The sequence below is a fragment of the Mesocricetus auratus genome, unplaced genomic scaffold (genome assembly GCF_017639785.1).
Source record: "Mesocricetus auratus isolate SY011 unplaced genomic scaffold, BCM_Maur_2.0 Super-Scaffold_100691, whole genome shotgun sequence".
In the NCBI taxonomy this organism is placed as follows: Eukaryota; Metazoa; Chordata; class Mammalia; order Rodentia; family Cricetidae; genus Mesocricetus; species Mesocricetus auratus.
Window position 1 is genome coordinate 46,767,769 of NW_024429267.1, and position 23,081 is coordinate 46,790,849.

General features: G+C 41.9%; 1 protein-coding gene across 1 annotated transcript in view; it reads left to right on the plus strand.

The window, feature by feature from the left end:
* Prkar2a (protein kinase cAMP-dependent type II regulatory subunit alpha) overlaps positions 1 to 23,081 on the plus strand; it is a 62,724-nt gene that overhangs the window by 9,193 nt on the left and 30,450 nt on the right. The window contains exon 2 of the mRNA XM_005074954.4: positions 20,237 to 20,272. Within this exon, the coding sequence (XP_005075011.1) occupies positions 20,237 to 20,272 (36 nt within the window). The remainder of the gene's footprint in view (positions 1 to 20,236; positions 20,273 to 23,081) is intronic.

Consider the following 23,081-nt stretch of genomic DNA (forward strand, 5'->3'; position numbering starts at 1 on the left):
GATCTACCTGAGGGTTATGGAAGAGGGAATGATTACCTTTTTCCCAGGGAAAGGGCTTGGTGCTGATGTGGAGATGGGTGTTGGCGATGAACTCGGATCTTTCAAACCCTCCATGGTGATGCGACTTGAGGAAAACGTTGAGCACCCTCACTCCCACCCCGCTCTGCACCGTGATGTAGGTGAGGACTTCGAACAGGCAAGCTGAGGCCCCGACTGTGGGCACCATTCCATGTGGACCACTCTACCGAGGGCGGAACCAGCCTAACAGCCCAGAAACCGGGGTGCAAATACTGCCGCCGCCATCTTGGACCTAGGCCTTTGATGTTTTTGTTTTGTTTTGTTTTGACACAGGGTCTCTTGTGGCCCATTTACAAACTTGAAGAGTGCAGTGTTTTATAGACTAGCAGTTAGCTTGCCTACCTGAAATTATGGGTTCCATGCTCACCTCCCTCCTCACCAAAAAAGTGTTCAAAATGTGGAAGTATCTGGAAACTCATTTTTTTATTTTTTAGCAGCACAAAGTTATTACCGTCCTCACTTTTCGGAGTGTGCTTGAGTAGGTCAGGGTCAGTAAAAGACGTGAGTAGGAGGGCAGAAGAGAGGGCCGCTCACTCATTTTTAAGTTGAATGATAGCAGCCTCAGATTAAAAAATTTAAACCTCGTGGTGGCTCACTCCTGTAATCCCAGCGCTTGGGAGGCAGAGGCAGGTGGATCTCTGTGAGTTTGAGGCCAATCTGGTCTGCAGAGCAAGTTCTGGGACAGCCAAGGCTACACAGAGAAAAAACAAAACAAAACAAAAGCTCACAGGCCTGAGCAGCAGTGCCTTGCTAATTCCCCGGGCCTACTTTGTTTCTGTGTTGGAGGTAGTTTTACAGTTAGGTAGCCCTAGCTGGTCTGGAAGCGGCTGTGTAGACCTGCCTGACCTCAAGCTCCTCCTCCCCTACCTTTCAAGTAACAGAAGGCCAAGGATTATTTTTATATTTAATGATAAAATTGTATAAAATATTTAAATGGTTCTGAAGTCAAATCTAGAGAACAAGGTATATTCATAGAAGAGTGACTATTTCTACCTTACAACTTTTAATTTCTTCCCTTTCTAATCAGTAGCAGTGGTTTTCAATTTTTGGAGTTTAAAAAAAATGTCAGCTGGGTGATGGTGGCACATGACCTTAATTTCAGCATTCAGAAGCAGGTGGTTCTCTGTGAGTTCAAATCCATCCTGGTCTTCGGAGCTGGTTCTAGGACAGCCAGAGCTTCACAAAAAGACCCTGTCGTGAAAAAACAACAACCAAAACAAAACAAAAGCCAGACATGATGAGGTATGCCTTTAATCTCAGCAGGTGGATCCCTATGGGTTTGAGGCCAGCCTGGTCTACATAAGGAGTTCCAAGATAGTCACAGCTGTATAAAGAGATCCTGTCTCAAGAATCCAAAACAATAACACAAAAAAGGATTGGTGCTCATATCCAAGCATGATTTAAAGGGGAAATTAGAAAAAGGATAAACTCAAATATCAGTGTATTGTACAGGTTCCTAGATGATTTTGATTGTCATGGACAGAGAAAGTTAAGAACTGGTGATATGTAACTCTTTGTAGTTTTAACAATATATTTTTCCCCTTAAAAAGCAAAAAAGATGATATGAGCTTTTGGTTTTTATAAATGCCAGGCACATCCTGCTAAGAACTCTGAACAACCTCAAGCAGCTGTCATACAGAGTGCATTTAACAAATTCCTGAGTTATACATCCTCCCACTGGGACTGGGGAATGTCAGTGTGTGATACAAGTTCTCAGAGGTTTTTTGTTTTTTTTTTTTAAGAAAGCTATGATTGAGTTATTTAAATGAAGTCATTCTACATATTTTTACCATTCTAAAAGTTAAGAGTACCGAGGCATCATGAATATGCCTAGGGACCTGAATATAATTGAATGATTCAGATTTACTAATTAGCTTGATGTGTTATTTCCTTTAAATTACTAGTGTATGATGTGACTCATGCCTTAATTTAAAAATTTGTGAAATTTTATTTTCATTTATTTTAGTGCTTGAGATGAGATCTCACTGTGTATCTCTGGCTGGTCTAGAGTTTACTATGTAGACCAGGCTGGCCTCAACTCATAGAGATCCACCTGCCTTTTCACTCCAGAGTGCTAGGATTAAGAGACATGTGCCACCATTCCCGGCATAAAATTCTGTTTTCTTTTTTGTTTTGTTTGTTTATTTTTATGCCTGGTGATGGTGTCACACACCTTTAATCTCAGCACTGAGTAGGCAGAGGCAGGCAGATCTCTGAGTTCAAGGCCAGGATGGTTAACAGAATATGTTCCCGGACAGCCTGGGCTACACAGAGAAACCCTGTCTTGAAAAGCCAAAATAATAGTAATACTAATAATAACAACAACAATAATAAATTTATTTTTATTTTATGTATATGAGTATTTTGTCTACATTGTATGTATATGTATTACATGTATTCATGCATGCAAGCCTCTGGAAGCTTGAAGGAAGCATTAGATCCCTTGAAATTGAAGTTACAGATGTCTGTGAACCTCCATGGGGTGCTGGGAATTGAACACAAGGTCTTTGTAAGAACAAGTGCTTTTCACTGTTGAACTCTCCAGTTCTGTGAAAATTTATTTATTTATTAATTTATTTTAGTTGTGGGACAGGGTTTCTCTGTGTAGCCCTGGCTGTTCTGGAGCTCTCTCTGTAGAGCAGGCTGACTTTGATCTCACAGAGATCTGTCTCCCAAGTGCTGGGATTAAGGCATTTGCCACCACTGCTAGCCTTAGATTGTTTTTGAAGATAGTTTTACTCTGTAACTCAGACTACCCTTAGCCCTCCTAAACGTTGGGATTATAGGTTACCAATTCTGGCTCAGAAAGTAGATACTTAATAGGTTCATATATGTTTATTTCCTGCTGGCAGATTTGTGCTAATTAAATTCACTTAATATTGACTTTATATTCTATCTTTGTCACAGTCACCAAACTTCAGTCTTTTGTTCTTTTGTTTAGTTTTATGTTGGGAATTGAATCCCAAGTCTGACATACACTAAGCATGTACCACTGAACTACACTCCCAACTATGTGTTTTGATTTGTTTTGTTTTCTGAGACAGACCCTGGCAAACCTAGCCTGGAGCTTGTTATGGAGATAGGCTGACTTTGAACTTGTGGTAATTTGCTTGTCTTGCCTTCTATGTGCAGTGGTTATAGGCCTGTTTTACAATTCCCAGCTCTATTTTATTTTATTTTATTTTATTTTTTTTGAGATAGTATCTCTGAAGTAAACTTTCTGGTTGGACTTTCTTTGAATCGCCAGCCTGAAAATAGTGACATGGAAACTTAATTATGAAAGCTTGGTCTTTAGCTTAAATTTGTTCCCAACTAGCTCTTATAACTTAAATTACCCTGTTTCTATTATTCTGTGTTCTGTCTTGTGGCTTTTACCTCTTTTCCATCATGTATGTCGACTTGATCCTCGCCTTGATGACAACTTTCTCAAATGCTTAGATTCATCTCCATTCCCTCCCTCCCTCCCTCCCTCCCTCCCTCCCTCCCTCCCTCCCTCCCTCCCTCCCTCCCTCCCTCCATCTCTTTCTCTCTCTCACATTCTCTCCTGCCTAGCTATTGGCCATTCAGATCTTTTTTGTTGTTATGTTTTTCGAGACAGGGTTTCTCTGTGACTTTGGAGCCTGTCCTGGAACTAGCTCTTATAGACCAGGCTGGCCTCGAACTCACAGAGATCCTGCCTCTGCCTCCCAAGTGCTGGGATTAAAGGTGTGCGCCACCACTGCCAGGCTCAGACCTTTATTAAGCCAATCAGAAGGTGCTTTTCCACACAGTTATGATCAGATAATTTGCAGCATGCTTCAGGTAGCCCAGGCTAGCCTTGAACTACTTACTGATCCTCCTGCCTCTGCTCTTTAAGTTCTGAAATTCCAGGCATATGTGGTACATAGATATACATGCAGACTAAATACCTGTACACATAGATTGAATAAAAATCAAACCAGACAAAACAGGGTTGGGATCAGCAAAATACCAGTAGCCAGAAGGGAGTGGGAATAGATCACAAGAAGTATTCACCCTGCAGTAGAAAATAATTCTTTGGAGCCTGCTAAGTTTTGTTGGAGTTTTTACTTCTGACTTAACCCTTAGCCCATACTACACCTTGCTTCTGCCCATACACAGTCAAGTTCTGTACTTAGGTCCTGAAAAGTGTTCTGCTTCCACCCTGACTCATTATTACACTCAGACCATGCATTTAGGAGCCTATGAGAAGTAATTAAAATGGTGGTGGGAGACTTCTGTAGTACTGCCCCAGTCGTAGGGAACCAGAAGAATCGGAAGTTGTAAAGTTGATTAGTTCTATTCTGGACTTGTTGAATTGCAGGGCCAGCTTTCAGGGCTAGAATTCCGGCTGACATTCAGCCAGTAGTGGGAATGTGAGTCTGAGGAGGACAACAGTCACGGGTGAAGCTTGTCTTTCATGTTTCTTTGCCTTTGTATGTGCCTGTCCCTTATGCCTGGAAGCTGCCCTCTCCCTCCTGCTTCCCGGGAACTTGCCCGGGAGCTACTTGCTGTTCCTTCCTTCCTTCCTTCCTTCCTTCCTTCCTTCCTTCCTTCCTTCCTTCCTTCCTTTCCTTCTTGCTTTCTTTCTCTTTAATAAATCAACCAATTCAAAGGTTCTTTTTCTGCCAAACAACAACCCTATAAGGTATATGCTATTATTATCCTGTTTTTATAGATGAATGAGGAAATTGAGACTCAGGTTAAATAACTTGTTCAAGGTCTACTACTACTACTACCCACACAGCTTGGTACCTTGACCTGACTAGGGGTAGTGAGGGACTGAAGAAAGCCAGGCATAGGGACAAAGAAAAACTGGGGTGGATGGCTGTGCACACTGAGAGCCGCCACAACCACAGCAGCAACCTAGAACCTCAGTATTGATGTGCAGTGCGGAGGGTTAGCTGCTCTCTGCAGCCGAGCAACCTCAGGCTGCAGACATCCAGGAGAAAAAAGCTGCAGTTACTTGTTTTTACACATACTGATGATCAGTTAGTTGGTCATGAACACTTGTATTTGCACAGATGGTCAACTTTCACACTTGGCCCAGAGAAAGACTTTGCCAGTTCTGAGCCAGCCATGAATGGGGAAGGACTTAGCAGTTCCCACTGGTCCATGACATGGGCTTGCCCATGTTGACAATACACTTGCGTTCAGGGCTTTCTCCACTCCCCACAGTCTGTAAGTAATTGAGGTGGTTCTGGGATTTGAACCCAAGCTGATGGCTCAGACTTCAAACTCAAAACCACTTTTGTCTTACTCCTTTCTAGGAAAATGGCAAATAATGTGTGAATAAAGTGTTCACAGTGGTAATTTCTGCACAAGCTCTTATTTTAAAAATTTATTTTTCAGTATTGGCAATTAAACCCATGCCTTGTGAATTTTAGGCAAGTACTAAAACCATTAAGCCAAACTCCTTTGGAGTACTTTTTTTTTTTTTTTAACAGAAGGGATTTGATGACAAAGGTTTTCCCTTCCAGGATAGTCTCTGAAAGGGGAACTTCTAATTCGTTCTTTTTTTTTTCTCGTCTTGTTAACCGTTTCTTCATGTCTTATTAGGGCTATGTTGCTGGTCTTTCCTTTGGGTATTGTACTCCCGTGGTGATGCTATAACTGTGTTGTTGTTTTTTTTTTTCTGTGATAAACATTTATGACCTTTCACTCCCTTGTAGAAGATTTCCACTTGTTCCTCAATGGTTTTTGTAGGTTTATTTGTTTGCTTGTTTTGTTTTGTTTGCTTTTGGTTTTTGAGACAGGGTTTCTCTGTGTAGTCCTGGCTGTCCTGGAACTCACTTTGTAAACTAGGCTGGCCTTGAGCTCACATAGATCCACCTGCCTCTGCCTCCCGAGTGCTGGGATTAAAGGTGTAACCACCACTGCCTTGCTCTTTTTGTAGTTTGGGGTTTTTTCTTTTTCCTTTTTCTTTTTGCAGTTTTTGATCCAAGCTGGAGAGCAAACCAAGCTTTTTCTGTCCCTTACTTGAAGTCACAGGAAGACTTATGACTGGCTTGGCTTGGGTCAGGTTCCATTCAGCAGTGTTACTTCCTGTGGCAGTGTGTAATCTTCCCCAGCATGGATCATGTGCACTGTCCTGTAGCTAAATTAGAAGTGGGTAGCACCATTGGGAATGACTAGTCAGCCTTGAAACTGAGAGAGGTCAGTTCTCAAGCATAGCCACTGTAGTCTAGCTTGAAGAAGAGGGAGTCACCGGTGTCAGGAGGTGGGCAAACTGACTCATTGCTGTGACAAGCTGCTTTAGTTGAGCAAATGCTTACTCTGCTCTGGCTGGAATACCAGAGTGCCTATGAGAGCAAGCAGAAGAAGTTGGGGCATTTTAATTTGCTTTGGAGCCATAATTAAAATAATAGAATGGTAGAATTTATTTTTATTTAAAAGTATAAAATGAAGGATTTTTGTGAGTTTTGGGTCAGCCTTGTCTACACAGGGGGCTCCAATTCAGCCAGGGCTACATAGAGAAAATGTCTCAAAAACAAAACCAAGCAAAAACCCAGAACACACATACATGTGTATATGAGCGTTTAATTTAATCACATCCTTAAACCCTGGCTTGACTATTGCCTAGTTATGTGATGATAGTCATCTGAGTTTCGCTTTCTTCTACTTTAGAATGGGGTGGGGGAAAAAAGAGTTGTGAGGAGTCTGTGTGATGATGACTTTAAAATGGTTGGCAAGCCAGGTGTGGTGGTATGTGCCTTTAATTCCAGCATTAGGGAAGCAGAGCCTGCAGATCTCTGTGAGTATGGCGAAGCCTGGCTTATATAGTGAGTTCTAAGACAGCCAGGGCTACATAGAGGCAGTCTCCAAAAAACAAAACAAAAGGGTGGGGGGTTGGCATATTTACACACAGTAAGACTTTAAAAATTCTAACTATGAACCAGGAACTAGAGAGATGGCTCAGTAAGTGAGACTTGCTGCCAAGTCTAAAGATCCAATTTTGGTCCCAAGAACCCACATGGTGAACAGAGGGAACTCAATTCTGCAAGTTGTTTTCTGAGTTCCACACATGTACACACACAATAAACAAATGATAAATTGTAACTAACAAAAAGCATTTGAACAGGGCTGGAGAGATGGCTCAGTGGTTAAGAGCTCTTACTGCTCTTCCGAAGGACTCAGGTTTGTTTCCTGGCACCCACACGAGTGGCACCTGTAAGTCCACCTCCAGATGACATCCTCTCGACATCTCCATGCCCCAGCATTCATGTAGCATTCCCTCAACACACACAAAATAAATAAAGGAAATCTTTAACAATATTTGAGCAGGCTATCCAGGATGAGATAATAGTTCTGAAATTTTTTATTTAATTTTTTTAAATTACATTTATTTATTTAATATGGGGAGGCTGTAAGGATTTAGGCTTTATGCTGGCCTGCCCCTGTCACCTGGCAGAATGCACTCAGGCAGTACCCTGGTCAGCCCAGGTGCAAAGGACCCCTTTAAAAGAAAGACTCCTGCCCATTTATGCTCTTTTTCCACTTTCTCTTTTTGCCCTCTCTTTCCTGCTGTTCCCCTGGGGCAGACAGGACTTTTCTTGTCTCCCTCTTCTCTTCTGTCCTCTCTCTGTCTCTTTACCTCTTTTCTTTTTCCTTACCCCGTTTCCCTTTCTGATAAAACTTCTCACTGAGCTCTGTCTGCCTGGCATGTTTGTCCCTCTGCCTCCGTTACCCTCGCCTGCCATGGAGTCTGCCAAGGTTCCCCACACGCTTTATCATAACAGAGACATCCCAGGGCTTATCCATGAAGGTTAGAGGATAACCACGGGAGTCAGTTCTCTTCTGTCATGATCAAACTCAAGTTGTTAGTCATGGTAGCAGCTGCCCCCTGTGTTATCTGATGCTGGCTCTCAGTTTTTATACTGAGATAGTTAGTGTCTTACTAAGTTGCCCAGGCTGACCTTGAATTCTGTTGGTAGCCCAATAGGTTTTGAACTCTTGCCTCTGCATCTTTAGTGCATGGTACTGTTGTCTTCACCATTCCCAAGCTCCTTTTCTAGTCTGTGTTTCTTTAGTTTTTGTGTTTCAGTGTACAGAGTATTTTGTCCAGTTTGACCAGTATGGCTAGCATAAAATTAGACACATTTTTTTGTTCTTTATAGAAGACAGCTGTGTTTACATGTTCTGAGTTTAAAATATTCATGCATATTTCAGAACTAAAAATTTTTTTTTGAGAATAGAAAAAGATGATTTCTGTATTAAAAGCACATTACAAGCAGAAATGCTATAAACAATATCTTCAGTAGAGTGGCCACTGCAAATTGGGTTACTAGAGAAAACAATGCTTTAAGCCAGGCTGATAGGGAAGTTCTGTCTGGAGTATTGCTGTTTCTTAGTCCTGGGGATTGATAGATCTGAGGCAAGCACTCTGCACTGAGGCACGTCTTCTACTCTGGATTCTTCTAACTAGTGGGCCATACTGTTTTGTTGGTTGTCATTTGTGTTTGCACCAACAGTTATTGTCACATAAGCAGAACAAACATTTTATGGTCTTTTTTTTTCCCTCGGCTTTTCGAGTTAGGGTTTCTCTTTGTAATCCTGGATGTCCTGGAATCACTGTGGCTTAGGCTAGCCTCAAACTCATAAAGATCGTCTCCAGAGTCCTAATATTAAAGTCATACATCACCACGCCCAGTGAAAACAGCTTCTTTTTAAAGCGAGCTCTCTGTATATATGGGTTAGCTAACTTTTAGTTGAAAATAGTGAGTCATATCCTATCCCAGTGATGAATATTTTGATGCATATTGGCAATAGTATGAATTTAAGTGAATATATTTAGCAAATATATACAAGATCTGTGTAGTAACAATGAATGGCTCAGTCATCAAGCCTAGTAACCTCAGTTTGATCGTTATAACTTAAAAGGTGTAAGGAGAGAACCAATTCCACCTTCATACACACACTGTAGAATTTGCTTTTGGTTTTCATCCCCTTACATACAGTCATGAGCACACACACACACACATATACACAGAGCCTGTAATGTGTCAGGCTTTGAGACTCTATGGGTAAGCAAAGATAGACCTAATTTCAATACTTGGGAAATTATAGTCAGGAAGGGAGACCATGATAAGTAAATGACTTAGATCATTTTAGCATTATGCTGTTGCATCACTGCCCTGAAGGGAAGGTACTTGGTTTTCTCAGAGCCTATGACAGGAATATGACCTCATCTGAAAGAGAAAACTCTTAGTTTCAAAGGCTTCAATAGGTGTTCACTCATCGGGATGGCTTGACTAGGGATGATGCATATAGGCTCATGTGTTTGGCATAATCATCAGGGAGTAGCACTGTTTGTGAAGGGTTAGGAGGTGTGGTCTTGCTGGAGTAGCTGTGAACTTGTTGGGGGAAGTGTCTCGCTGCAGGGGGGATTTAAGGTTTCATAAGCCTATGCATGGCTCGGTTCTCTTTCCTGCAGCCTACAAATGAGGATGTAGCTCTTAGCTGCTGCTCCAGTGCCATGTGAGCTGCCATTCTTCCTGCTTGAGATGTCAGGTGCTGGGAGTAAAGCAAGAACTCTTAACCATGAGCCATCTCTCTTAGGTTTCATGCTGGGGTAGCCTTTTAGTTCGTGGGGCTGATTTTGGTTCAGAGCACAGAGTTCTTTTGTCATCAGACAGTTAAGATGACTAGACTTAAATTCATATATAGCTACTTTTCATAAGAATTTAAACATGAAAATGTTACGTACTTTGGTAAATCACCTTCAGTGAACATACAAACATTAAGAACTGGTTTTACTGGGAGGTGGTGGCAGCGCACATCTTTAACCCCAGAAAAGTTAGGTGGATTTCTGTGAGTTTGAGGCCAGCCTGGTCTACAGAGCGAGTTCCAGAACAGCCAGGGCTACACAGAGAAATCCTTTCTTGGAAAAGGAACAACAACAACAAAAAAGGTGGTTATAGTGGTGAATGCCTATATTCCCAGTGTTTGGAAGGGGAGGCAGGAAAATCAGGAGTTTGAGGCTAGCCTTGGCTACCTGAAACCCATTTCAAAAATCAACAACAAAAATTAAGTAATGATAGCTCTGGATTTATCTGTGGCTTTTTCTTCAAGGTTCAAGCACTTTTTTCTTCTCTTCTTTTTATGAAGGTAGAAGACTTTTAAAAAGTCTCTCAATAATAAAACTATATACAGTAAGAACAATTATCAAATAAGGTTTACATTCACAATGTCCAGTCCATGTGTATTTAGCAAATTTGGAGAAATTACTCTGTCATTTATTCTATCTTTTTTCTTCTTTTTGAGACAGGGTTTCTCTGTGGCTTTGGAGTCTGTCCTGGAACTAGCTCTTGTAGACCAGGCTGGTCTCGAACTCACAGAGATCTGCCTGCCTCTGCCTCCCGAGTGCTGGGATTAAAGTCATGTGCCACCACCGCCTGGCTGTCTATTCTATCTTGATGAATCCAACATTTTATATCTAAACCATTTTTATTATAATGTATTACTATCCTAATAATATTGTTTTAGACCTTAAAATATTTTCTTAAATAAACAACTTAAGCTTTTCTTTCTTGGCCTTATAAACTTTACATTTCTTATGTCAGTTTCTTTTATGAATTTGGTAGAAGGAAAGCTGTAACTGTAACTATCTCACCTTCAGCTCCGTCAGAAGCCCAGGAAGGATATAATATTATTATTGCTTAAGTAAACAAGAAGTTAGGAGCAAGCAGATTCTAGACTATAGGAATGACAGAGACAGCTGGCTGCCTGGACAGTCACTCAAGGTTCCTCTGCAGTGTTGGGGCATCCATCTTCAGCCTGCAGGCCTACAATACCTGAAGGACTGTCCTACTCTGCCTTGCCAAAGTTCAACAGATGTCTTCTTTTGTGTCCTGCTTACCCAGTTTGGACTGCATTCTGCCAGCAACTGAGGCAAGAGCAGTTTCTTTGCCCAGTGGCTAACTTTGCCACAATGAAAGCAAACTCCATATGGAGTTCTTCAATGCCCCTCTGTAGAGTGTATTTTTCTTTGCCAGCCACTTTGGTTTTTCACCCAGCCAGCCACCTGGGCCCTGCCACAGTTGCAGTCCCCAAATAACACACAAGAATTATAAGCTGTTGACCATTTGCTTGTTTCTTACGGGCTAGGTCTGACTTGATTATTAACCAGTAATTACTCATATATATTTTATAAGAACTTTGCTAGGACGCATTCCTGCTGTGTCCATTCCTCCTAGGAGTCACATGGCGACTGCTCAGTTCACTACATTTCCCAGAATCCTCCTAGACTCCTAGTCCCACCTATTTTGCTTCCCTACTGGCCAACAGTGCTTTATTAAACAACCAATAAGAGACAGATTTTCAGAATGACATCTCCCATCACCCCTCGTCCTGCCATGTCTCACTGCCATGAAAAACCTTATATTATTAAATGTCATATTCTGTAGGTCTTTGAAGTGTTTGAAGACCATCTATTTAATATATGTCTTAAAAATAAAAAATTAAATTAAAAAATTCTGTTTGACTTTGAAAACATAACTAACATGACTACAAATTTGATATAGGTGGCTAACTACTAACCTGTCTTTATTATTATAAATAGTTTTTAAGGACTAAAACTTTATATTGTATTTTTAAATGAGCTACATAGGTATAATACCTTAAACAAAACTAGAAACATATATACAATATGTTAAACAAAAGTAACCCTAATTTATATCAATATACAAAAATCCATACCAATTTAAAATATTTGAGACTTCTGATTGTTTAAAAGTAGACATAGCAATTTACCTGTTTATCCCATCATTTCTTTACTATATCCCTACTTTTTCCCTTCAGAAAGAGATCCCTGAATCTAATCTCCTTTGTTCAGTTTTTTTCTTGATCATTAACAATAATAACTTGTAGCCTCTCCCAAATGATGACAAACATCCATGACCAAAAACCACCTCCCCCCCATGCAATGTGGACGTTATATTCTCTAGACTGCTTCGTGTTGTCTGGGGGCAACAGCATCTTTAGGGGACCCTGAGAAAATTGGGATAATGGTCAAGTCTTGGGAGAGCTAGTTGTATTATTTTTTGTTTATTCTCTGTGTGATGGGAAAGTATAAGGCTTATCAGAAGTTTTGGCTGGATAGTCTGTGAGGCTGAACCATTTCATTTCTGGTTGCAGAATTTTGAGGAAACTGCAACAGAGGCATTCTGAGAGGCTGGATTACCTGTGCTACTTGTCTTCATTGGTATTTGGTCCTTTTTATAAAAAAAAAAAAACAAACTTTTAAAGGTAACACATGTATCTGCATTAACACAAGTATGGAATGTGCAGTGTGCACAAGTCAGTTAAAGATTTTTTTTGTTCTATGTTTGAGCAGGTAAAAGGCATCTGTCAACTTTGTAAGTCAGTTTGGGCTTATAACCAAACCTCTATTCATGCCATATACATCACCTGTCCTATAGTCTTTCTTGGTTTCTTTTTTCATGGCTGTAGTCAAGATTTTTAGTCAAGATTTTCAGGGGGGTCTCCCCCAATCAAATCTGATCTTCCTTAATTTTGAAGAGAACTGTTACTTTTTGTTTCCTGTGGAAACAAAGGCATAACCCCTCCCCCAATGCAACATATTTTCTGACTTCCATTTTGAAGCTAAGACATTCTTAAAATATATAGGTTGGTTTAATTTAGCAGTTTCCATAATCTAGTATCTCTCAGCAGCTGTTGTTTTTTATGCATTAGCATTGTAAAAAACTCAAAATCAGCAAAGCACTATACAGGATCCAGATACCTTGTGTATTTCCCATCTTTACGTGGCTTTTTTATATTACTTTACTCTCTCTTTTAAAGACTTCATTATATTTAAACAGCTTTTTTCTATGACTGTCTATAATCATTTTCTTTTCTTTCTTCAGCATCTAAGCACATTTTTAAACATACCGTTCCTTTTTAGAGGTTCTCAGTGTCTGGACCTGGCTTTACTTAACACCTGCAGCATTCTCTGATCAAGTGAGACAAATCTTAAATTGCCATGTCAGTCAGTGCGTGGTGCTGGCTGGCTCAAGCCCACAGGCAGCAGCCGAAAGCCAAACACCAGCCTGCCTCAGAGACTGCAGGACTAGGAATCTACATCTGGCTTCTTGTCCAGAACTTTGCTTAGGTTTCTCAGGCCCTATGTTTGGATATTCGAGCCTCCACTTTCGACACAAAACTTGTTTGCTATTCCTGACATGCAAGGATATGTATATGGTGCTGAAAGTTTTTGTTTGTTTTGAGACAGAGTCTCACTATGTAGCACTGACTGATGTGGAACTTTGCAGATCACACTGGCTTTGAACTCACAGATATCTACCTGCTCTGCAAACTCTCTAATGTTGGGACTAAAGGTACAAGCCCCCACATCTGGCCTAGCACTAAAATTTTAACTAACTAACCAACCAACCAACCAACCAGACTGGCCTCTGGAACTCACAGAGATCAGCCCGCCTCTTCCTCTAAAGTGCTGGGATTAATGGTGTGTGCCACCACCGACCGGCTTTATTTATTCTTTGTGTTTTTTACATCGTACATCCTGATCCCATTCATTTATTTCCCTGTCCCTTCATATCCACCCCCCTGTCTTTGCAACCCCCCCACAAAAAAATAAATCTTAAGAGAAAAAAAGGAAAGAAAAAGGGAAAAATCTCATAATGGAAGCTGTAGTGTGACACAGTGAGTCACACAGTAAACCTTTTTGTTCATACATCTTTACTTGCAAGTGTTCATTGCAAAGAGTCTGGTTCAGAGTCTCGGGTTTCTGCTACATTACTGATGCTGGGCCCTCACTGGGACTCCTCTTGGATAACTTGGATAAACAGGACTGGCTTCTTCACATTCTCCTGCAGATCATAGATGGGGTAGGTGTTGGGGTGGGCTAACTCATAGCCCTGGTTCTGGGCCTGGGTAGTTGCAGGCTTGGTCAGCCACCAGCTGCCCCCCATCCTCACCACCAGCCTGAGCTCTCCAGCATTGCTCTGGCTAGTTCACCCCTTGCAATAATGAGCAAGGGGGCAAGGCCAGTTCCCCTGCTTTTGTGCTCTCGGGGTTGGTTCTCCCACACCTGGACCATCAGGGCCAGCTCTGCTGTGTGTTGTCCAGGTAAGGTGCAGGGGCCACTCTCCTGAGTGCTGCCGCTGGTGTGGGGCAGGGCCAGCTCTCCCACCCGTGACAGGCAGCTTGCTGTGGGCAGGGGGAGCAGCATCGCTCCTCCACCCACACCACCATACGGCAGATGAGGTCTACAGCCAGGTCTTTCATGCTCATGTACTTGGGTGGTCCATCCGTACCCCTGTCAGTAGGGTCAGTTCTGCTGTGCTAAGCACTTAAGTTTTCAGTTGTAAGGTCTGGTCCATCAGCTTCTGGGTCAGGCTGAGGTACCTCTGAATGCTTCATGATCAGTTGGGTCATGTGTCCATGGGGAATCAACATCAGCATCCTTCATTTTGGCCAGGACATTGCCCACAGTCTTCTCATTCTCATCCTCAGCCACGTAGCAGAGGTGGGCCAGGAAGACCCATGATAGATATATAGTATTTAATTTGGTATTTCTTGTGAAAACAGGTGAAATTGTAGCATTCATATTCATCAGGTCCTGTGTTCTAGCTTTTAGTATTGCAGATAATCATAATGGTGACATGTAGAGAGCCTCAGACTGCTGAGAACAGAGAAAGGCTGCTATCTATCTACTTGAAGAGGTACCATGTGCCCCCAGAAATCATTCCACAACCAGAGCTGCAGGCTGGCTGGTGGAGATGGGGCAGAATGCCAAGATCTCTCAAGTAACTTTTTGCTAGGCTCTCAGATCTACCTTCAGGTTTTTGTTTGTTTGTTTTTGTTTTTTCTACTAATTCTCAAATTTCTCTCTCCTACCCCTTAGTTACAGGTCTATGCCTTGTTTGTTTGGTTTTGTTTTTAGAGATAGAGTCTTGGTATATAACCTAGGCTGGCTTCAGATTTGTAATACTCCTGCCTCAATTTCTCAAGCACTGGGTTCACATGCATGTTCTGCCATACAAGGGTCTAAAATTTTCTGTATATGGGTATTTTGCCTGTCTGTATGTGTGTGTACCACACGTGTACCTGGTGCCTATAGAGGACAGAAGAGGATGTCAGATCTTCTGGAACTAGAGTTTAAAATGTCTGTGAACTGGGGCTGGAGAGGTGGCTCAGAGGTTAAAAGCACTGGTTCTTCTTCCAGAGGTCCTGAGTTCAATTCCCAACAACCACATGGTGGGTGACTCACAACCGTCTGTAATGAGATCTGGTACTTTCTAGAACACTGTGTACATAATAAACTTAAAAAAAAAAAAATGTCTGTGAGCCACCATGTGGTTGCTAGGAATTGGGTCCTGGAAGAACAGCCAATACTATTTTATTTATTTATTTATTTATTTTGGGGGGGGGGGGAAGAGCACATTAATCATAGTTTATTATAGTGGTGGGGGAGAGAATGGAGAAAGAAGACATAAGAGTGAAATTAGAGAGTATAAGTGGGCGGGGGTCTGTCTTTTAAAGGGGTCCTTTGCACCTGCGTACAGACTGGTTCTCATGGACCTTTGGGCTAGCCAGAGAACTGCCTGAGTGCATTCTACCAGGTAACAGGGCAGGCCAGCGTAATGCCTGAACCTTTCATTCTCACCTTTACTTATTATTAAAAAGAGGTGGGGTGTTAGCATGGCAAGTCAGGGAAAAAGGGCATCAGAGTTCTCAAGACTGCTTCCTGCTGACCTAGGGGGCATTGACTGACTTTGGGGAACCTGAGAAAGCTGGGGTGCTGCCACGTCCTGGGGTAGCTGGTTGCTCCATCGCAGTCCTGGCTGTGTGGAACTCTGGCACCTTTGTAGACCTGGCAAGATATGAGCAGAGTAGAGGACAAGATTAATTTAGAATTTTTTTCCCTTAGGTCCTGGTATTTGAGGGGAAGATTGTAAGATGAGGGAGGGGTTCCCCAGGGGCTCTAAGATGAGGAGAGGGATTCCCAGTACCAGGGAGAGGTTGAATAATATTTGGAGTGAATCTGAACTGTTAGGGTGGGTCCAATTTGGCTCCCTGGAACTTTGAGTTTGAGAAAACATAAGTATTAGACACATTAGCTGCATATTTGTGTTAGAAGCAACTTGGCTGAAAGCAGTAACATTTTTAAAACTGACAGATATTTTTTAGCATAATAAAAAGTACCTTGATCTTGACTTTGCAGTTATGATTGTATAGTGGTATAGTTGTTTAGTACTCTGCTGGAGTTAGATTAGTAGCTTATCAGAACTTTATTAATTATTAAGACTATAAACAGTAGCATAATAAAAAGAGAGAAATCTGGAACATATTTCATTCTTTTAACTGTCTCAACTCACTTTATTACATTACCTTTTTTTTTTTTTTTGAGACAGGGTTTTTCTGTATTGTTTTGGAAGCTGTCCTAGAACTAGCTCTTTAGACCAGGCTGGCCTCGAACTCACAGAGATCTGCCTGCCTCTGTCTCCCGAGTGCTGGGATTAAAGGCTTGCGCCACCAACGCCCGGCTACATTACCGTCTTCTATAGATAAACCTTAGAATACCTTTTCCTAAAATCTGTTTTGTGACAGAGCTTTGCCTTGTCTGTTACTTTAAGTTGGCAAAGCTACCAGTCATCAAAAGCATCAGAGTTCTTGAGAAGGATAAAATTTTACCTGAGTTAATGATTGAAGAATAACAGAGACTCACCAGCTGGCTGCATGCACAGCCACCCCCAAAGTCCTCCATAGTTGTTGAAGTCAGAGAGGCTTTTTTGTTTTGTTTTGTTTTTCGAGACGGTTTCTCTGTGGCTTTGGAGGCTGTCCTGGAACTAGCTCTGTAGACCAGGCTGGTCTCAAACTCACAGAGATCCGCCTGCCTCTGCCTCCCGAGTGCTGGGATTAAAGGTGTGTGCCACCACCACCTGGCAAAGTAAGAGGCTTTTAAGGACACTTGCCTTCTGCTAATTGCATGGGACCTGTGGTGGATTGGGGACTTTTTAGGAAGACTTCCGTACCATTGACCCAAGCAACGTGGAGAAAAGTTAATTCTACTGTCCTCTTGTCCACTGAAAATTCCTTTGCAGCAGTTGAGGTGAAAGGCAGGGTTGGTCAGTGGCCAGAGTTGCCACTTTTGTGGGTGGAGTTTCTTCAGTGTCCACCATTCTTCTTGGTGGAAATGGGGTGGGGCCAGCAGCTGGCCTGTTTCTCTTGTTATCAAAGCTTTTTAGTAAAACATTTAAATGCCATTTCCTCTAGGTCTCTGAGCATTTTGAGGGCTGTCTGTCTGTTTAGTTTATCTTAGCAGATAAAATTTATCTTTAGTGACTTGTCTTAAGTGCATAGGTGACTAGAGAAAAATCCCTTTTGTAATAAAAGCTTTACCTTTGTAAACAGCTTACAGGAAAGACTGGGTGGCATAAATACTCGTTAATTTGAAATAGATCTTTATTACTTTAAATGTTTACCATCATTTAAAGATATAACAATTTAGAAATATTTGATACTTAGCACAGTTGAATTTAAAATGTATATAAAGTTACCTTATATTCCTTAAACAGTGGCTACATATAGATACATTAAACAGGACTGGGTAAAAGTATAATTTCTGATCCCCAGCATGCAGTATATTGTAGCAGACAGACAGATTTAAAGAGACAGTCAGTGATGAGAAGGCAGATCTGCTGCAGATAGAACAGGAGCCCTGGAAAGGCACAATATTCCATAAACAAGCCATGTGAAACAGGGCCAGTGAAAGATGAAATTAAAGACAAAAATAAAAGCCCGAATGAATTGTATCTGTCAGTAGGCTTTGCAGCAGAAGCTGGCTAGACTGAGCGGGCGTGCCTACAGCTAGGTTATGCAGTAACATGGTGGTCCCCAGGCTAGGCCGCATGGTCAAGATGGCAGCCCCCATAATCACATTCCCGTCTGCCTGACAGCAGAAGTGACCTTTTTTTCTCCACGAGTGAGGCAGAAAGATGTGTGACCACTGTAGGTCTAAGAGACAAATGAACTAATGTCTGAGAAGTACAAAACATGAAAACGTTGAACCTCATTCATGGGGAAGAAAATGAAAAGCTCTCAGAGCGTCCCGAGCAGACGCTAACCCAGGCCAGGCCATTGTAAGCCGGTGGCATCCGCATGGAGAAGAAACACGGTAGAAGCACTGCTGGATGTAAAAGAGGAATTTGCCGGACACTCTCAGGTGGGAGTTGATTCTGCTCTGACATAGGTTTAGCCACGATGGGAAGTGGCAGGAAGCCTCTGTGGCCTGCGGAGTGTTAGCATGCAGGGAAGAGGAAAGCAAGACAAGGAAGAGTAGAGGCCACACTCTCAGCTATGGATCACTGTAGAATATGGGTGCCAAAAGCGGCACATGGTTTGATATGGGGCATGGACAGCTTCCATGAGAGGCAGAGAGCGAAAGCCTATAATCTCCAGAGTCCCAGAGACTAACGGAGGATCAATGCGAAAGGCACGGGTCAGGGCCAGGGCTCCTGGAGCCTAAAAGACACTTGGTCACCCAGTACTGGGATTTTCCACTAGTCTGAAAATGAGAGAGACCCAATCTCGATAAGTCCTAGCTCATGGAAGCAAGGGAGGGGCGGGCTTACAAGACATGGCGATGGGGGTAGAAGAATCCAGAGATCCTTAGTTGGAAAAGCTCCCTGCAGTTCACAGGTTGTCAGCACCTCAGACAGTCAAGGCAGTAGGAGATGCCAGAAAAACCTGTCGAGTCACGGCATCAAAATGTTGTTACTTTGCTTAAGATTAGAAATTAGAAGGTAGAAAGGGAAACACGTGTGATCATGGAACCAAGACCGGTGCGATAAATGGAGCACAAGCCTTGGAGGGCACATTAATCATAGTTTATTATCTCGGCGGGGGGGGAAGAGTGGGGAGAGACAAGAGATAAGAGATAGAGCCTGCTGAGTCATCTCTCCAGTGCCACATAATAAATAAATAAATATATATACATATATATATATTTGTTGTTGTTTTGTTTGTTTGTTTTTTGAGACAGAGTTTCTCTGTGGCTTTGGAGGCTGTCCTAGAACTAGCTCTAGTAGACCAGGCTAGTCTCGAACCCACAGAGATCCGCCTGCCTCTTACTCCCAAGTACTGGGATTAAAGGCGTGCGCCACCACCAGGCTGCCATATATATTTTTATAGTTACATTTATTTATTGTCAGGAGCAAACATGTGTCACAGCATGTGTATAAACGTCAGAGGACATATTCCAAGAGTTTTCTTTCCACCATATGGGTTATAAGAATGAAATTCAGGTTATCAGGCTTGGTGGCTAAAAGCACTAACTACTCTTCAAAAGACCCTGAGTTCAGTTACTAGCACCCACTTGGTGGCTCAACCTGTCTGAACTACCTTTCCAGGGGATCCAGTGTCATCTTCTGGCCTCCGTAGACACCAGGTATGCATGTATGTGGTACATTGGTATACATTCAGGCAAAACACCTATACACATAAAAAATAAAATCCCAAAAGAAAATTTAATTGAGTGTGTGTGTGTGTGTGTCTGTCTGTCTGTCTGTGTGAGTATATGTAAAGATAAGTTCCAGGTTATCCTTAGCTACATATACTACATATACATATATAGTGTTCCTAGAAGCCAGAAGAAGACAGTCTTGTGAGCTGCCTAACTCAGGTCTGGGGCATTGAAGTTATAAGGAGCTTTTCTTTTTAGGGAAGTTTTTTGGCTGGCCTTGACTGCCTGCCTTGGCTTCTCCAGAGCTGTGACTGAATTCATGCTCCATTATACCAGGCCCTAAATTTATTCTTGTTTGTTTGTTTAGTTTTTTAAGACAGGGTTTCTCTGTGTAGCCTTGACTGTGCTGGAGCTCACTCCATAGACCAGGCTGGCCTTGAACTCAGAAAGAGATCTGCCTGCCTCTGCTTCCCAAGTGCTAGGATTAAAGGCGTGCACCACCATTGACAGGGAAGTATTTTCTGTATTGTCTTTATATGAACAACAGTAATATGAGCTCTATGAGTTGTATGAGTAACAATAATTTGTGGTCAAATATGGAAGCGTGTGGACTGCCCCACCAGTAATTGTGGGTGGTTAGTTCTGTTATCAGAGATCGTTGCAAAAAGCAGGGTAAGAAGAGGAGGCATGTGACACAATGGTGATGACTAAATGTTAACTTTTTTCCTCCCACAGTTCCGGCTCCTAGCAGATTTACTAGACGAGTATCAGGTATGTGCTCTCTTTTATGACATATGGCTAAAATCCTAAAATAAGATAGGACTATCTTTTTTTAAAGCTTTTATTGTGTTTATATTTTATGAATATGAATGCTCTGCATATATACCTGCAAGCCAGAAGAGGGCACCGGATCTCATTATAGGTGGTTGGGAGCCACCATATGGTTGCTTGGAATTGAACTCAGGACCTCTGGAAGAGCAGCCAGTGCTCTTAACCTCTGAGCTATCTCTCCAGCCCAAGATAGGAGTATCTTAAGTGAACATAAATTCATCTTTAAACTGGAAAGATAAACTGGTAACAGTGTATATACTTATTTTTTTATTTAATTTAAATTTTTTTGGTTTTTGGAGACAGGGTTTCTCTGTATTGTTTTGGAGGCTGTCCTGGAACTCACTCTGTAGACCAGGCTGGTCTCGAACTCACAGAGATCCACCTGCCTCTGCCTCCCGAGTGCTGGAGTTAAAGGCGTGTGCCACCACTGCCCGGCTGTATATATTTATTATACTAAAGTAAAACTACCTGTGAGTCCTTAGAGTAAATATGTACATATATTATTATAATTGGTCTTTTTGCAAATCTGTGTCATAATATTTTTCCATATTTACAAATAAAAAATTATTTTCAAAAATGATTCTTCATGTTGCTGTTTTTAGCATCCTAGATTATACTGCCATTAAATTTTCTCATGAGTTTTTGAGTCACTTGAACTATATTTTAGTACCAGCATGGAAAGTGGTGGTCTCTGGTGAGAGCCTGAACATTGTCTTGGTCTTTTCTCTTTTAGAGGCAGTGTATGGATAGGGCTCCAGGGAAGAGATATCCCGGATATGCCTCGTTTACACCATGATTTCAAGAGCAGGCAATTTAGTTGTAAATACAACTTCAGCTCATTTTATTTGATGTTCTCGTAGTTCACAAAAATTAATTCTTCCAGAATACAGAAAACCTGTTTGTATTCCCCACCCTCCCTCTTTGAGTCGGGGTCCTATGTGCCTCAGGCTTCCCCATTACCCTATGAGTTCAAGGATGACCGTGAGCTTCTGATGTCTCACACGTACATATTGCTTGATTTATAGGCGTGGCCACCATTCAGTTAGTGTTGGGCATGAACTTTGTACTCTACCAACTGAGCTAAATCCCCAGCTCTCTAGTTTTTTGCTTTCTTTATGGGACTAGCTTGATAACATTTTTTGTTACATGTATTATGGTCCAAGTTTTATTATTTTTTCTAACAGATATAAAATACTTTTATATAAAGTGAAGAACCACACATAGCAAGGCATGCAGAATAAAAGACCTCTACAAAGCAGGGGTGTGGGGGTCAATGTGGGTCATTCTGGGACTCTGAAAATCAAAAGTCCCAGATTATTAATTTTTAAATATTTAATGCTGGGCAGTGCTAGTGCACACTTTTAATCCCAGCACTTGGGAGGCAGAGGCAGGTGGATCACTGAGTCTGAGGTCAGCCTGCTCTACAGAATAAGTTCCAGTACAGCCAGGACTTCACAGAGAAATCCTGCCTTGAACCTCCCACCTCCTCCAAAAATGTATTTTTAAAATATATTTATGTATTTTTAAGATTATTTATTTATTTATTACATATACAGTGTTCTGCCTACATGCCCAGAAGAGGGTACCAGATTGAATTGTAGATGGTTCTGAGCCACCATGTGGTTGCTGGGAATTGAACTTAGGACCCCTGGAAAAGCAGTCAGTGCTCTTAACCTCTGAGCCATCCCTTCAGCCCCAAATGTATTTATTTTTATATCATATTATTGGTGTTTTGTTCACTTACATGTCTGAACCACATGATTTCCTGCTTTCCAAGATGGCCAGAAAGAGGGTATTGGAACCCTGGAACTAGACAATCGTGAGTGAGGTGCCCTATGAGTGCTGGGAACTGAACCTACTTCCTCTAGAAGAGCAGCCAGTACACTTAACCACTGAGCCACTTCTCCAGCTCCCCAAATTATTTTTTAAATAAGTTTTTTGTTGGTGGTATTTTTCTTTGGTTTTATTTATTTGAGACTGGGACTCAGCATGTAGCACAAGAAGGATTCATGGATTTGTTTTGTTTTTTGTTTTGTTTTTTTGTTTTTCGAGACAGGGTTTCTCTGTGGCTTTGGAGGCTGTCCTGGAACTCGCTCTGTAGACCAGGCTGGCCTCGAACTCACAGAGATCCGCCTGCCTCTGCCTCCCGAGTGCTGGGATTAAAGGCTTGTGCCACCAACGCCCGGCAGATTCGTGGATTTTTAAAGCACTATTTCCTTTTGTTTGTTTTTGAGACAGATCTTGCTATGCAGCCTAGACTGGCAGTCTTCTTGTTCACGGCCTTCCAAGTTCTGGAATGCAAACACACTCTACCATACCTGCTTGCTCTAAGTCTTCCTTTCTTTTTTCTTTTAATTTATATGCATTGGTATTTTGCATGCATATATAATCTGTGTGAGGGAGTTGGGGCCCCTGGAACTGGAGTTACAGACAGCTGCAAGCTTCTATGTGGGTGCTGGGAATTGAACTGAGAAGAGCAGCCAGTACTCCTAACTACTGAGCCTTCTCTCCAACCCCTTTCTTGATACAGTTCCAAATTAGTGTTAACTGTCTTTGAAATGTATAAGTCTATCAGTTTCAACAATTCATTTATCATGGGCTGGAGAGATGGCTCAGGGGTTAAGAGCACTGGCTGTTTTTCTAAAGGAACTGAGTTCAATTCTCAGCAACCCCATGGTGGCTCACAGCCATCTATAATGAGATCTGGCGCCCTCTTCTGGCATGAAGAGACACATGCAAGCAGAATACT